A 15,479-nucleotide genomic window follows, 5' to 3' on the forward strand; every position below is an offset into this window, starting at 1 on the left:
CAGGTGTGTTGGGGAGGCAGCAAGGAAGCTTGAACTGCTTTTTCGTTGGTCCCACCGCTCCAACTCCTTTGAGAAGACAAAAAAAAAAAGGGTGCCTGGGTGGCTCGGGGTCGTGATCCCGGGGTCCTGGGATCCAGTTCCACATCGGGTTCCCCTCAGGGAGCCTGCTTCTCCCTCTGCCTGTGTCTCTGCCTCTCTCTCATACATAAATAAAATCTTAAAAACAAGCCTAAATTATTCCAGGCTAATATTCAGTATTACTGCTCCCCTCAAATAGTTTCCAGTGCTTGTGAGCAGAAAGAGCACAGGATCTGGTATTGGAGTAAAGAATCTGGGTCTTGTTTTCCCCAGATACCCACTTTTCCCTCACCTTTTTTAGGCTCCTCCACTTTTCCAAAACTGTGTGTATTCCCCTTTAAGGGGCTGGGCATCTCTCCCGCCCTCCCCAGAGCCGACTGAAGTTTCCGAGGAGCCTCCTCTTGCTGGGTTGGACACACCTTTCAAAAGACCCCTAGTCGCACTCCGTGCACCTCAAAGGATCTTTTCCCTGGCGCTGTCCCCAGCCACTCTCCCTGACGTCTCTCTTCTCAAACTACAAGATTCAGCCTCTCCCTAACGGGCTTGAGCATCTTCAAGGTTTCCCACCCGTCACTGCTCCGTCCCCGGATGGAGCCAGAGAAATGTGGTGGGGGGGTCGGGGCCAGAGTTTCAACATCGCCCCCCAGAAGGTGGAGCCAGACCTGGGGGTAAGGAGAAGAGACCTGGCTTGGGAGGGAAGGGCACTGTGGGCAGGAGGGTGTGAATGAGGAGGAGGTGGAGGTAGAAGGGGCTAGGAAAGGAGCTAGAGGAGGAGGAGGGTGTGTCCCATATCAACTTGGCTGATGGAGCTGGGTCTGTCTTTTTCAGTCTCAAGTTCATTGTCTCATTATCCATTAACCAGGCCCTCCCTTTACTGTCTGCCAACTGGGTCCTAAGCTCCCCACAGCCGATACTCTCAGTTTCCCCTGGGCGTCTGAGTGTAGGCCCCCAATAGTCTGCTGAGGTAATCCCAGATGCAGGGGTTGGAGAGGCCTGGGGATTAACCCTACACCCTTCACAGCTCTCTGGACCAAAGTCCGTCCAGAGGACTGGGATGCTGGAGCCCAGGAGTTGTCAGCTTAGCAGTCACCTGGCTTCGGGATGCCTCCCAGGTAACAAAATCCCTTTTGATACTTCCAATCCCCAAAGACTCTTCCAGATTTCATCCTGCTTAAACTTTGCCTTGAACCTGACCAACAATATCTGTATATTTCTCCGCTCTCTCAAAGTGCTTCTATCTGAGACTTGCTGTCTTCTCTGTCAGCTGGCTGTGAGCATGGACCTTGATGGGCCTAGTTTTCCTGACTCTTTTACTCCTTTTTCTTATTTACTTATTCAAGAAGTATTTGAGTGCCTACTAACTATGTGCCAGGCACTGGTCTAGGCTCTAGAGTGAATGAATACAAATGATCTCCTAAGCTTTTGTTCCTGTGGAGTGAGGGGAGGATCTTAATCTTCCCTCTTTACATCCTCCTGTCTCAGAGGAGTAGGTGTATACCACTGTGGGTGATGCTGGGAATAGTCATAACCTGGCTTTGCCCCTTCTTCTGTAGGGGAGCAGATCCTAGCATGGGCCCCAGGAGTGAGGAAGGGACTGGAACCTGAATTGCCTGGAACCTTGATCTGCACCAACGTGAGGGTCACCTTCCAGCCTTGTGGATGGCAGCGGAGTCAGGTAAGATGGTTAGGGCAATGGAAAGGACAGTTAGTGAGAAATGGAGAGTCTAGAAGGATTTAGGCAGGGAGAGTTCTGCTTAAAGGGTTGTCTTGAATGTATCAGGGACGGTGAATTGGGCTTATCTCCAGGAGGTTAGGGATTGCCAAGGTAGGACAATGAGTAAGATTTCAGATGTCTTTTGCAACAGTCATGTGCTTCCTCTAGGAGACTCCCCTGAGCAGTGAATATGATTTTGCCCTGGTCAACATTGGGCGATTAGAAGCTGGTGAGTGGGGGGGCTGGGGGCAGGGTGTTGGTGAAGATGCTTACTGGGGGCTCACCCTTCCTCATCCTTCCTCTATTCTCAGAGGGCAGAAGGGATGGGGTGGGATGGGCTGGAAGACCTCCTTGTAGAGGGACCCTGATCCATGGCTACACTGCTTTCTAACTCTTGACTTCAGTGAATGGCCTGTCCAGAGTCCAGCTCCTCCGTCCAGGGTCCCCACTTAAATTTATCCCTGAGGAGATCCTCATTCATGGCCGAGACTTCCGGCTGCTCAGAGTTGCTTTTGAGGCTGGAGGACTAGAACCACAGGCCTTTCAGGTAAGAGGGCTTCAACCCAAAGACGACTCCTCCCTTTAGAGCCTTGGGATCCTCTCCTTGGCATTCCTGCTACTCCCCTATATTGTAGGACTCCTCTCATCATTTTTTGTGCTTCTCTCCTCAAGGAGAGTCTAAAAGGCTGGGATAAAGGGTAGTTTAATGAGAGCAAGGGGCCTGAATTCTAGCCCAGCACTGCCAATTATCAGGAGTGTGACAATGGGCAAGTTTCTTCCTTTGAAAAACAAGGAGGGCTGGATGAGATTGTTCTGGAGGTTCCTCCCAGAATTGACATTCTATGATTCTGTGGTTCTGGATGTGTTCTCCCGACCCCAGTCCCCACCACCTATGGAAGCTCCCTTCCTTAGGGATGGTCTTCGCTATTCTCTGTTGGTGGCTAAGACAGCTAAGCAACATATGGGTCTCATTTCCTTCTCTTCACTTCTTTAGTTTGAGCCCCAAGGTTAGGATGCCCTTTCCAGGGATCCCTGGGTGGCGCAGCGGTTTGGCGCCTGCCTTTGGCCCAGGGCGCGATCCTGGAGACCCGGGATCGAATCCCACATCGGGCCCCCGGTGCATGGAGCCTGCTTCTCCCTCTGCCTGTGTCTCTGCCTCTCTCTCTCTCTCTCTCTGTGACTATCATGAATAAATAAATAAAAATCTTTAAAAAAAAAAAAAAAAAAAAAAAAAAGGATGCCCTTTCCTCCACAGGTGACCATGGCCATTGTCCAAGCCAGAGCTCGGAGCAGTCAAGCCCAACAGTATGCAGGGATACCCCTGAGCAAGGCTGGTGAGTGAGGATGCTTTAGGGTAAGGGATGAGTAAAGAATCTGAAAGAGATTAGCTGAAGACAAAAGAGCTGAGAAACTCTCTCTGGTTCTTCTTTGCTGTGCCTCACTCCTGCCCTAGGCCAGAGTTCAGGGTCCAGAAAACCACCTATTCCCCTCTTGGAGACCTCAGAAGACTGGGAGACTGAGCGGAAAAAGCAGGGGGCCAAGAGCTGGAGGGTCAGCACTGTCAACGAGAGGTTCGATGTAGCTACCAGGTGATTCCCCATCTACCCCAACCCCCACTGCCCTCTCAATTTCCCCACAGTTCTCAGATCCTCTAAAGCTAGGACTGCCCACAAACTCTAGCCTCTTAGGATATCCACAGAGCTCTCCCCTTTACTGCCTAGATCTCTAAACCTGCTGGGTTTAGAAATAATCCTCTCCTAAGCAACTCCCTTTTAATGACAGGTTTGCATTATAATGAATTCACTGAGCCAAACTGTGACTGTAACTCAATTTCACAGCCTTCCTCGTTACTTCTGGGTCCCTAAGCGAACTCTGGACAGTGAGGTCAGGAGAGCATTTGGCCACTTCCATCAGGGCCGTGGACCGGTCAGTGTGGGGGCCAGGGTGCTGGTTGAGAATTAGATGGTTATGGGAGGTCAGGGGGGTCATTGTGGTGGGAGATTAGTGTTGGGGCAGGAAAATGTGGGGCCAGGAGTTTCTCCCGTAGTGATCCTAACTTCCCACCCTCTGAAGCGCCTGTCTTGGCATCACCGTGGGGGCAGTGATCTTCTCCGCTGTGGTGGCTTCTATACAGCCAGTGACCCTAACAAGGAGGATATCAGGTGAGGGGAGGTTTGATGAGCAGAATCAAGGGTTGGAACGTGAGGACAGACTCATTCCTTTATGTTGTGACTCCTTCCCCTCCAGAGCAGTGGAGTCAATGCTCCAGGCTGGGCATTCAGATGTTGTCCTGGTGGACACTGTGGATGAGTTGCCTACTCTTGCAGATGTCCAGCTTGCCCACTTGAAGCTGAGGGCCCTCTGCCTGCCTGGTGAGATAACATCTGATCTCAGCCCCCACTAGGCCTGCTGACCCTAACCTCGTTTACCCTTTTGCCTGTTACATATGAGTAACCTTATAGGCCAAAGATCCATAGTTTTCTATTCAACTCCCATCTCCCAGAGAGTCACTGATTCCCTGTCTTCCTGTCCTGTCCCCAGTGTACTTTTTTTAACAGCTTTATTGAGATCTAATTTACATACCATAAAATCCACTCTTCACCCATCTTAAGTGTTCAGTGCATTTTATTACCTTTATAAGGTTGTACAACTATCACCACAACTTAACTGTAGTAACCTCATGGCCATTTACAGTTACTGTTTATTTTTTCCCCAGTCTTGGGTAACCATTACCCAACTTATTTTTAACCCTCAGGCTGCAGACCTTGAATCCTGAATCCTGAGTTCTCCTGATCTCTTTGTCCTTCTGATCCCTCTACTCTCTCTCAGATTCATCTGCAGCTGAGGAGAAATGGCTCTCAGCCCTGGAAGGAACACGATGGTTGGATTACGTCAGGTACTTTCTCATTTTCTGGTCAGGATTTATAATTCAATCCTCCCAATCTTCTGTTTACCTGAATTCCTAAATGGCCTTCCATTAACTCTTCTCTTTGGTTTCCCAAGAAGACTCTTATTTGCTGTCCTTAGAAGAAGGGGTAGAATTCTGGAGTCTGCCTCTTTTCCATTTCATGACCCATCCCTCCCTTCCTCCAGGCTTATCATTCTCCTCTCCTCTTCTCATCTGTACTCTCAGGTCTTGTCTTCGAAAGGCCAGTGACATCTCGGTCTTAGTGACATCCAGGGTTCGCTCTATAGTACTACAAGGTGAGTTTATTGGGTTAACCTACTCCATTCCTTCTTTTCCTTTACCCACCCAACTGGAAGGAAGACCTAGAAGTCTTCCTTGTCCACATCTAGCACTAGTATCTTCCTCTCCTGTTACTAGGAACTACCCATAGGTCCTAACTCATCCTTCCCTGCTAACCCTGCCTCCCAGTAGTAGTATTGTTACTACTAGCTGTAGTGTTACTACAGCTTGTGGTCCCTAATAACAAGGTTCTTTTGCCTTCTGTTCCCGTACTTCCATCAGTGGATGGTGCCTGGGTTGGGGTGGGAAGGACAATGTGAAAGCTGGTTTGAGATTTATGATTCTCCCTCCTACACGTGAAGCTGGGTATTTCTATCCAGGCGGAGACTATGAACTGAATCATTCAAGGCCTTCATTTTCTCTTCACTTCTATTTGTCCTCTCAATCCTACCTACGCAAAACTTTTCCCCTCTGTGTCCCTCTCTTCTTCTTGCCACGTTTCCTTTTCTCATTTTCTTCTGCTCTAGTTTCTTGGCCCCTTCTTCTTTGTCCCTTCTCCTTCTTTGTCACCCAGAGCGCGGTGATCGTGATTTCAATGGCCTCCTCTCTTCACTCGTCCAGCTGCTTTCAGTCCCTGAAGCCCGAACACTGCTTGGCTTCCAATCACTAGTACAGCGAGAGTGGGTGGCAGCTGGACATCCCTTCCTGACCCGGCTTGGGGTAACTGGAGCCAGTGAAGAGGTGAGATTGTTTTAGGAGAGTGCTGGGGGGAGGTATTACTAAAGATATAAGAGGATGAGAAAACCATATAGTATAATACATTGGAAGTGAAACTGGGTTAGAGGAATCCTGAGATTGAGTTTGAAGGGAGACCTAGATGAATGAGGCACCACAACTCCCTAGTATCTTCAACCCAGATTTCCATTCCCTGATCTTAGTAGTTCTGTTGGCTGTGTCCCTTGGCCCTCATCATTTTGTCATCCTCCCCCCTCAGGTGCCTGCAATCCCTTCTAACCTCTTATTTTCCTTCATCTCAGGCTCCAGTGTTTCTCCTCTTCGTTGATTGCGTCTGGCAGCTCCTCCAGCAGTTTCCAGCTGAGTTTGAATTCTCAGAATTTTTCCTTCTTGCTCTTCATGACAGTGCCAGGGTTCCTGACACTCTCACGTTTTTGAGAGATACTCCTTGGGAGCGTGGAAAACAGAGTGGACAGGTCAGTGACTTCCATTTTTGAGTTGTCTTTTTGTCTCCTTGAGAAATAGCCTCTCAAGTTTAGTCTTCATTTATGGAAAGTGAGATCTGTGGCTGGGAAAAGGGGAAGTTGGTGCTTATTCAATATATGACTGGACTTTAACCCTACATCTGATTCCTGAAGGAAGAGGTGAGCTTTTCATGATTTCTCTCCAGACTTGGGAAAAGGATTTTTTTATTTAACCATCCTTTTTCTTGTTTCCTTTGTCCAGTTCAACTCCTATACACAGATCTATACCCCAGGGTATTCCCAAACTCCTGCTGGGAACTCTGCTAACCCACAGCTGTCTGTCTGGGACTGGGATTTACGCTATAGCAGTGAACAGATCCTACAATTCCATAATCCTGGCTATGACCCGGAACACTGCCCGGATTCCTTGCTCCCTAGGCAGCAGGTGAAGTGTCTACATTTCCTAAATTCCCTTGATTTTTTCATAGGCTCATCCTACTAGATAGGGAGAAGTGGAAAGACACAGTGTCTGAGTTCTCTAGGGAAAGCTGCCCCACACTTCTGTAGCTGTTACTTAGAGTCCCTGACTATCCCCAGGAAAGCAGAAATCCTAGAATAGCACAGAAGGGATCCTTCTTGTCCACATCTTTATTAGTTTTTCTACCTCTTACACACATTTAAAAAAAAAGATTTATTTGAGAGAGAGCGTGCATATGTGTGTGCCAGCCGAGGTGGCGGGGGGCAGACTCCCCATTGAGCGAGGAGCTCCATGTGGGTCTGGATCTCACAACCCTAAGATCATGACCTGAGCCAATATCAAGAGTTGGATGCTTAACTGACTGAGCCACCTAGGCACCCCTCTTATACACATTTTACAAGTTTCCCTAAAATTGACTTTAATCAGACCTGATGCTTAGTTTGAAGCCTATGAGGAGAGTAGATGGGGGAAGGCCTGTAGTTTGATCACTAATGCAGTTTGAGTAGGTGGAAGCTAGACATTCTTTCCTGACCTTTGGGGAAGGGGAGTCAGAGGTTTCTAGGTTGCAGTTGATTTCTTTTTTCCCTTTAGCCAAGCTTCATGGTTCCTGGACCCCCAAATTCTGTGTGGCTCTTCTCCAGAGGGGCCCTGACCCCACTGAATCAGCTCTGTCCTTGGCGGGACAGCCCCTCCCTGCTGGCAGTCTCTTCTCGTTGGCTCCCTAGACCTGCTATCTCCTCTGAAAGCCTGGCTGATCAGGAGTGGGGGCTCCCCTCACATTGGGGAGCTTGCCCTTTACCCCCGGGATTGCTGCTGCCTGGATATCTGGGACCCCAGATCAAGCTGTGGAGACGCTGCTACCTGAGGGGAAGGCCTGAGTTCCAGGTGAGGAGGGAGGACAGGGATTGGGAGTAGGAGAAGGGGCTTGACTGCTAAACCAGATGTTCTGGGAGAAACCAGATGTTTTTAGGAGCTGGAAAAACAAGGAGCTGGGGGGACTGAGGAGTGAATTATCATTCCTGTTGGTATCACAGTGGATAGGTTTAGGAGTGTGTGTGTATGTGTGGGATAGACTACTTGTGGTTCAGATCAAGTAGAGCCTAGAACATAGTTGGAGGGGGAAAGAGAATTAAAGACGCCAGAGGTGATGGGAACTAGATTTATGGGGATCACTTTGTAATGTATAAAAATATCAATTTTTTTGTATAAAAATTGTTTAAAAGTGTAATTTTATAAAATTTTATTAAAGTATTAAAAAATCACTAGGATGTGCACCTAAAACTAACAGGACATTGTATGTCAGTTATAATAATAATAAAAAAGATGCCAGAAGTAGTGGACACATCTCAGAAATAGGGAGCTAGAGCTATAATAATATTCCTCTCTGCCTCTCTTCACCCCCTTCTCAGAAAGGCCTCTCAGCTCCCACAATCTCTGGCCTCCAGGATGAGCTATCCCATCTTCAGGAGCTTTTAAGGAAATGGACACCAAGAGTATCTCCTGAGGATCACTCCAAGAAAAGAGATCCAAATACCATTCTTTCCCAGTCCCGTTGAAATTGTTGTCTTTTTTATGGGCATGGCAGAGGGGGTCCGGGGTGAGGGAAGGTTCTGTCTAATCCTCCAATTTTTCTTATCTTGGTCTTGCTGTCTCAGCTTTTGACACTCCAGCCCTCAACAAGCTCACTGACCTTTCTGTTGCAGATGGGTGGTGCTAACCTTCTCCAACTCTTGCCCTGTCCTGTTTCATTCTCGAGATATGTTTCTCATGATTTGAGGAATTAAGAAACAAAAGCAATCCAGAATACGATTACCTTTGTTCTTTTCAGGGCAATTCCATCCCTCTGGATACCCAGCCGATAAGCTGTGAGATGAGAGATGCTGTTCATCAGTTCAAAGGAGATGGCCTACAGAACTCATTCTCACCTCCTCTTGCTGCTTAATTCCAATTTCTGTTTCTTCCCTCTGGTTTTCTATGGGTATGCTAGTGGGTATGGGACACATCCTGTCTCTCCCAATTGTATATTTTGTAGTGACATTTCTATTTAACGAGTTCATTAAAGTACAGTTGCTGGCATTATCTCTGGTGTCTGAATAAAAGATCCTAAGTAAAAAAGCGATGATAAACCGGGAGAAGAAGGGACCCACCATATTATTGTTCAGGAAATATGGAGATAGGTCAGGCTGTCCACACTAATCGTTTCGTAAGATGGGGCAAAGAGCATGCAAAGACATGGTTGGTGGGCCCGGGGTATTCTGGCGGTTGAAACTGAGGCCCCTGGGCTGCAATGTCAGGTACCCTCAGCTCTGGGCACACATCATCTCTGAGCCTCAGGTTTCCATCTCCCCCATGCAACAGGATCATGTGAGCTCCGACGCCACTCCAGCTCAGACACTCCGCAATCCTCTCCCCAGAAGCCGCGGGCCACGGTGGAGGGCTGCCTCCGCACCCTAAGGCAGCCGAATCCTTGGGTTGGAGGGTTTCCTCAGCACACCCTTCTCCGGGGAACAAAAGGATAGTTTGCCAACAAAATATTTCTAAATAAAGTTTTGTTCTTTTAGCTTTTGAGTTTACATTTTTAGGAGTACTGTGATCCTTTAACGTCCAGCACTGCCTTAAGAGGGTCTGGGCATTTCCGTTCGGCCCTCATCGCTTTGACCGCTAGCAGCGGCAAATCCGCGCAGAACCACGGACCGGAGAACGCGGCCCCACAAGCCGCATCAAGTCTCCGCAACTCCTAAGATGGCCGGGGCCTCTTCCGGCTCCTCCCCCATCAGGCCCCGCCCACCGCCCTCGTGACTACCTTCGCCCCGGAAGTGGAAGTACTGACTGAGGTCAGAGGGCGGGATCGCTGCCTGGAGACGGCGGGAGCTCTTTCGCCATGGCGGCCGGCCCGATCTCCGAGCGGAACCAGGGTAGTTGGAGGGGATGAGGCCAGGGAGGCTGGGAGGCCTCGAGGAAGGCCAGCCGTGTTTTCGCCGGGGCAGGAGATCGGATCCCCCCGGAGGGCGCGAACCCGGCCCCCGTGCCGGCTGGGGGTGGGGTGGCCGGGTGCAGGCTGAGGCCTGTGGTTGTGATGCTCTGTCCAATCTCCTGCGCCTTCCCATTCAAAAAAACAAAACAAAACAAAAACCCAAACGAAAACCAAAAACAAAGCAATTCACAGAGAATTTGCAGCAGAACCTTCAGTTAGACTTAAGAAGGTTCTTTAGTTCTGGAATGAGAGAGATGTAAGGGCTTACTCTCACGTCTTTTTCCTTTTTTGTTCCTATATCCCATCTCCACTCCCAGTTCCCCCGCCTGTCACTTCCTTCTTTCCCGTCGTTGTCTCATCCCTGCCATAATCTGCTCATTTCTCTTAGATGCCACTGTCTACGTCGGGGGACTGGATGAGAAGGTTAGCGAACCCCTGCTGTGGGAGCTTTTTCTCCAGGCAGGGCCAGTAGTCAACACCCACATGCCAAAGGATAGAGTCACAGGTCAGCACCAAGGTGAGTACATCACAAGAGGCGTGTTTATGCATTGAGGGGACAAGCTGCTCCTGGAGGGTTCCGGCAGTATTCATAGGCAGTATTCATAGCCGTTTTGGAATCACCTGTAGATTCTTCCTTTTAAGTGTCATTCAATGTTTGCTTCTGGAACCATTCCCAGTTGAAGTGAGGTGGTTATTTCATGTTCTTTGTGCTTTGGAAGGTGCATGAGTTACACACGAAATTGAATCACTTCACTTAAGTTAATCTCTGCTTTTCTACTTCCCAGGCTATGGCTTTGTGGAATTCCTGAGTGAGGAAGATGCTGACTATGCCATTAAGATCATGAACATGATCAAACTATATGGGAAGCCAATACGAGTGAACAAGGCATCGGCTCACAACAAGAACCTGGACGTGGGGGCCAACATTTTCATTGGCAATCTGGACCCAGAAATTGATGAGAAGCTGCTTTATGATACTTTCAGCGCCTTCGGGGTCATCTTACAAACCCCTAAGATTATGCGGGACCCTGATACAGGCAACTCCAAAGGTTATGCCTTTATTAATTTTGCTTCATTTGACGCTTCGGATGCAGCTATTGAGGCCATGAATGGGCAGTATCTCTGTAATCGCCCCATTACTGTGTCCTATGCCTTCAAGAAGGACTCGAAAGGGGAGCGCCACGGCTCAGCAGCTGAACGACTTCTAGCAGCCCAGAACCCACTCTCCCAGGCTGACCGCCCTCATCAGCTGTTTGCAGATGCACCCCCTCCGCCTTCAGCCCCCAATCCTGTCGTATCATCATTGGGGTCTGGGCTCCCGCCACCAGGTAAAGCTTTTATTCAAAGTATTTTTGTCTTGGGCTTGGGGTGTGGTGGTGAGCGGGGGCAAGGGGAGGAGAAAAGAACTTGATAAAGGGGGACATGGAGTCAGTAGGTGATGAGAAAGAGAGTGAGGGGTGACAGTTGTGGGGAGAAAGTTGTTGAGTTGAAGAGGCTGAAGTTGTTCCTAGTTATCTAGTATTGCTTCTGATTTTAGAGAGCTGGGAGGAAGGGAAGAGAACTTATCCTGCCTGAGGAGGCCAGATTGAACGGGCTTTCTAAAGACATTCTCTCCTTACTATCGTTAACTTGTCTTTCATTTCCTCTATAGGCATGCCTCCTCCTGGGTCCTTCCCACCCCCGGTGCCGCCTCCTGGAGCCCTTCCACCCGGGATACCCCCAGCCATGCCCCCGCCACCTATGCCTCCCGGTGCTGGAGGACACGGTCCACCATCAGCAGGAACCCCAGGGGCTGGACATCCTGGACATGGACACTCGCATCCTCACCCATTCCCACCAAGTGGGATGCCCCATCCAGGTGAGTGTTCTTTGCTGGGGAAAAGGATAGATAAGCTTGTTGGAGGAGCTCCACTGCCACATGCAGTGCTGCCCTCATCCCTCAGCAGTAATAGTAGATAGTCCCGGAGCTCTGCTTTTTTTTCAGACATTCTTTTATAAAAACAAACATGAGACACTGTTCTCTGTTTACTTTAACAGCTACCACCCTGTCTCCATTTATTATACAAGTTTTTCCAAAGAGTGTAACTGTACTCGTTTGCTTTTTCCTTTAACTTTTACTTCATTTTTCTCCTCCGACTTCTACCCCAAAGCAGTGACCTAATTGCCAAATAGAGGGGGCACTTCCATTCTTTACCTGGTTTGCCATTTGGTGTACTTGAAACTGGGTGTGTTGTCCTTTTTGAAAAGCTTGCCTCTTGGTGTTTCTGGATTTTTCATCTGTCTCAGACTCCTTAAAGTTAGCCACATTAGGGATCCCTGGGTGGCGCAGCGGTTTGGCGCCTGTCTTTGGCCCAGGGCGCGATCCTGGAGACCCGGGATCGAATCCCACATCGGGCTCCCGGTGCATGGAGCCTGCTTCTCCCTCTGCCTGTGTCTCTGCCTCTCTCTCTCTGTGTGACTATCGTAAATTAAAAAAAAAAAAAAAAAAAAAGTTAGCCACATTAGTAGGCTTTTCTCCCTCTCCATGTAGCTGGGTTTTTGTATCTGGTTCTCTTTTCTTTTTTTTTTTTTAATTTTTATTTATTTATGATAGTCACACAGAGAGAGAGAGAGGCAGAGACACAGGCAGAGGGAGAAGCAGGCTCCATGCACCGGGAGCCCGACGTGGGATTCGATCCTGGGTCTCCAGGATCGCGCCCTGGGCCAAAGGCAGGCGCAAACCGCTGCGCCACCCAGGGATCCCTCTGGTTCTCTTTTCTTCATAGTTCCCTTACTTGTACACTGATGCCACCCAGATGTGGATATCTGGTCTGTGACCCTTAATCCCACTGCCTGATGGACAGCTCCACTTTGCTAACCTCCCCTTCACACCTGTTGTTCCTCTAGCATTCTTTGTTTTCAGATTCTTAATTCAGAAATCTGGGACCTATTTTTAACTGTTTCCTATCACTCCTGTACTAGATATCAAATCTTACTAATATATCTGGTATTGGCTCTCACTGCTAGTGCCCTAGTGCAGGCCCCCTCATACTCATTTCACACCTAATTTATTGTAGTGATTTTCTAACATTTTGACTTCAATTTCTCTTTGATCCACTTGCACAGAGTAATTTTTCTAAAACACAATGTTCACACACTTTTGCTCAAAATTCTTTTGTTGCTCTCTTTTACGTACAGCATAAAACCCAGACTTGTCACCATAGCATTGTAGGCTGTTTGTGATTGGTGCCTGCTAGTTACACCCATGACTACATGCTGCTCTTTATTTCTGAGTTACCAGTTTTCTCTGAACATACATCCCTGTTTGATGCCCTTGTGGTTCTCACATGCTAATATTTCCTGCTTGGGGAAAATTCTGTTCCATGCTCTTGTCCACCCGAAAAATTCTTATTCGTTCTCTAGAATTAGATCTTTGCTCAGACAATGTTTCTGCTACTTTCCCGAATTCTGTCAGTGAAATAATCACTCCATTTGTTACATAATTCTGCAGCACTGTTATACTGTCTAAATTGTGGAAGGAGCAAGCAAAGTGGGCAAGCAGTTGATTGGGTGGGTAGTTGATCTGCTTGTACCCTTGGAATGAGGATGAGGGTGGAGGGCGCTTTGTACCAGCCTTATTTTCCATACTCCTCTTTTTTTTTTTTTTTTTTTTAAATTTTTTTTTTAAATTTATTTATGATAGTCACAGAGAGAGAGAGAGAGAGAGGCAGAGACACAGGCAGAGGGAGAAGCAGGCTCCATGCACCCGGAGCCTGATGTGGGATTCGATCCCGGGTCTCCAGGATCGCGCCCTGGGCCAAAGGCAGGCGCCAAACCGCTGCGCCACCCAGGGATCCCTCCATACTCCTCTTTTCCTGATGTCACTTCTTTCTCAGTTTTGTTCTCTTCCTTTCTCCATTTTCTTTGCTCTCTGTATTCCTTGTCTCCTTGCTATTTATGTCTGTTTTGTTCTCACAGGGATGTCTCAGATGCAGCTGGCCCACCATGGCCCTCATGGCCTAGGACACCCACATGCTGGGCCCCCAGGCTCTGGGGGGCAGCCACCACCCCGACCACCACCTGGAATGCCTCATCCTGGACCTCCTCCAATGGGCTTGCCCCCTCGAGGGCCTCCGTTTGGATCTCCCATGGGTGAGTAGGCTCTAGCCATTTCCCTCATCCTGAGTATCATAGTCTTGTAGCTTCCTTTGTCACATCCCTGTTTCCTGCCCTTTATTTACACTTGTGCTCACGGCCTCCCTGTCCGTGTTCTCCACGCATTGGCCCAACATCAGCTACTTCCTATTTCTTTCCTTGACTGACTTTTCTTTTTCTTTGTGCAGGTCACCCAGGTCCCATGCCTCCACATGGGATGCGTGGACCTCCTCCACTAATGCCTCCTCATGGATACACTGGGCCTCCACGACCCCCACCCTACGGCTACCAGCGGGGGCCCCTGCCTCCACCCAGACCCACCCCCCGGCCTCCAGTTCCCCCGCGTGGCCCACTCCGAGGCCCTCTTCCTCAATAATTTCTAATTCTCTCACCTCCTGTTCTATCTTCCTAATATCTTTTCAATTCCTTGGACCAATCAGATTTGCTGTAGCTCCCTAGAGCTAAGGCACTAATCCCTCTCAGGTCTTTTTTTTTTTTAGTGTAATTTTCACAGGAGGTTTTATTATTGTTTCTGTGTTGGTCCTAAGTGTTTTTGCAAATGCACAGAGAAAATAAAACTAAACTCCTTGTTTATTCTTTGTGCTGTTTTCCTTGGCAAAGTAACTACTCTCTTTTCCCTGAGATGTCAGTTTGTTGGGAGAAGAATGGTAAGATAGGAGTAAGGGTGCTTATTGCATTTTTAAAAGGCATATGTTTAGTTTCTAAGCTGGAGACCCAGTAGCTATGACACAGGATGGTTGTGACCATGACATGAGGACAGAAGTGAAGTTCTTAGAGTGCTGGCGAAAATATGAGGTAACATGTGTAAAGCTACTCGTCACAGCACTGTAATGACAGTGGGCTGGAAGCAACTCTCCTCTCCATAGGTAAGAAACTGATTGAATAAACTGGTAAATCTACCAAGCAGCAGTAAAAAGGAGTAAGCAGAAATTCTTAGAAACTATTTTGGAGAGCTCTCCAGGATACATTAAGTGAAGAAAGTAACAGAATGTGTAGTATGTGGCCTGATCTAAGAGGCAGCACAAGATACACACGTTTGTTTATATTTAAAAAACAAACCAAAAATGAATGGAAATCGATACCAGTGGGGTGGTTGGGGTGATACGAAGGGAAGCCAGAGTTCTTTGAGCATGCTTTGTTGAATTTGGTTTACTTTGACACCATATAAATAAGCTTCTTACATAATTGCAAAACTGTTGAAATTGGGATGGTAGGAACTCCGTAAACCTTCATTTTTTTCCATTCTTTATCTTCAGATATCCTGGGTAAGGGGTTTGGATCTTATGCCTATTTTTTTTCTCATTCTCAGTCGTTTCAGACCTGACTTCCATCCCATTTAAATCTGTGTTCAAAGACTTTTCAGTGATTAGACCAAATCAAGTGGCCCTTTTCCTATTCATTGCTGCATTTACTCCTCCTATATTGCCGCTTTCATAAAGCTCTTTTTCTGGCTTACGTGACCATGTCCTGAAATCTAGGTAAAAAAAGGTGAGAAAGGTGGGCCTGGCCCTCATTCTTTCGCATCATTCTCATCCATGTGACGTGATAGCTGCAAGACCTCTGCTGGTGGTAGGTGAATAATACAAAGACAAGCAAGGCAGTTCTGTTATCAAGAGAGTAGGATGACACATACGACATTATTATAAAACAAAATATTTTGAGAGCAAGAGGAAGGATAGCTAACCTGGCATGAA

The 15,479-nt window shown here is 48.0% G+C and overlaps 2 protein-coding genes across 4 annotated transcripts; both read left to right on the forward strand.

Annotated features, from left to right (window-relative positions):
- Positions 1-447: 447 nt before the first annotated feature.
- Positions 448-8,735, forward strand: MTMR11 (myotubularin related protein 11). Of its 3 annotated transcripts, none has more exons than XM_072769356.1 (17): positions 448-746; positions 1,100-1,190; positions 1,632-1,753; positions 1,961-2,021; positions 2,197-2,339; positions 3,048-3,126; positions 3,246-3,381; positions 3,631-3,718; positions 3,866-3,954; positions 4,040-4,164; positions 4,622-4,688; positions 4,926-4,996; positions 5,554-5,720; positions 6,017-6,190; positions 6,441-6,623; positions 7,248-7,541; positions 8,066-8,735. In XM_072769356.1, the coding sequence occupies exons 1-17, from the start codon at positions 681-683 to the stop codon at positions 8,210-8,212; spliced, it is 2,103 nt and encodes a 700-aa protein (XP_072625457.1). In that variant the 5' UTR covers positions 448-680; the 3' UTR covers positions 8,213-8,735. The 3 variants fall into 3 exon arrangements, with proteins under 3 accessions (XP_072625457.1, XP_072625458.1, XP_072625459.1); XM_072769357.1 differs by having other exon boundaries at positions 8,485-8,735; XM_072769358.1 differs by having other exon boundaries at positions 8,070-8,202.
- Positions 8,736-9,411: 676 nt separating this feature from the next.
- SF3B4 (splicing factor 3b subunit 4) lies at positions 9,412-14,358 on the forward strand. The gene is made up of 6 exons (XM_072769359.1): positions 9,412-9,571; positions 10,019-10,147; positions 10,416-10,958; positions 11,282-11,488; positions 13,588-13,761; positions 13,953-14,358. Exons 1-6 carry the CDS (start codon positions 9,538-9,540, stop codon positions 14,138-14,140), a joined length of 1,275 nt encoding a protein of 424 aa, XP_072625460.1. The 5' UTR covers positions 9,412-9,537; the 3' UTR covers positions 14,141-14,358.
- The last annotated feature ends 1,121 nt before the right edge of the window (positions 14,359-15,479 follow it).

This window comes from Canis lupus, chromosome 12, assembly GCF_048164855.1.
Source record: "Canis lupus baileyi chromosome 12, mCanLup2.hap1, whole genome shotgun sequence".
Classification (NCBI taxonomy): Eukaryota; Metazoa; Chordata; class Mammalia; order Carnivora; family Canidae; genus Canis; species Canis lupus.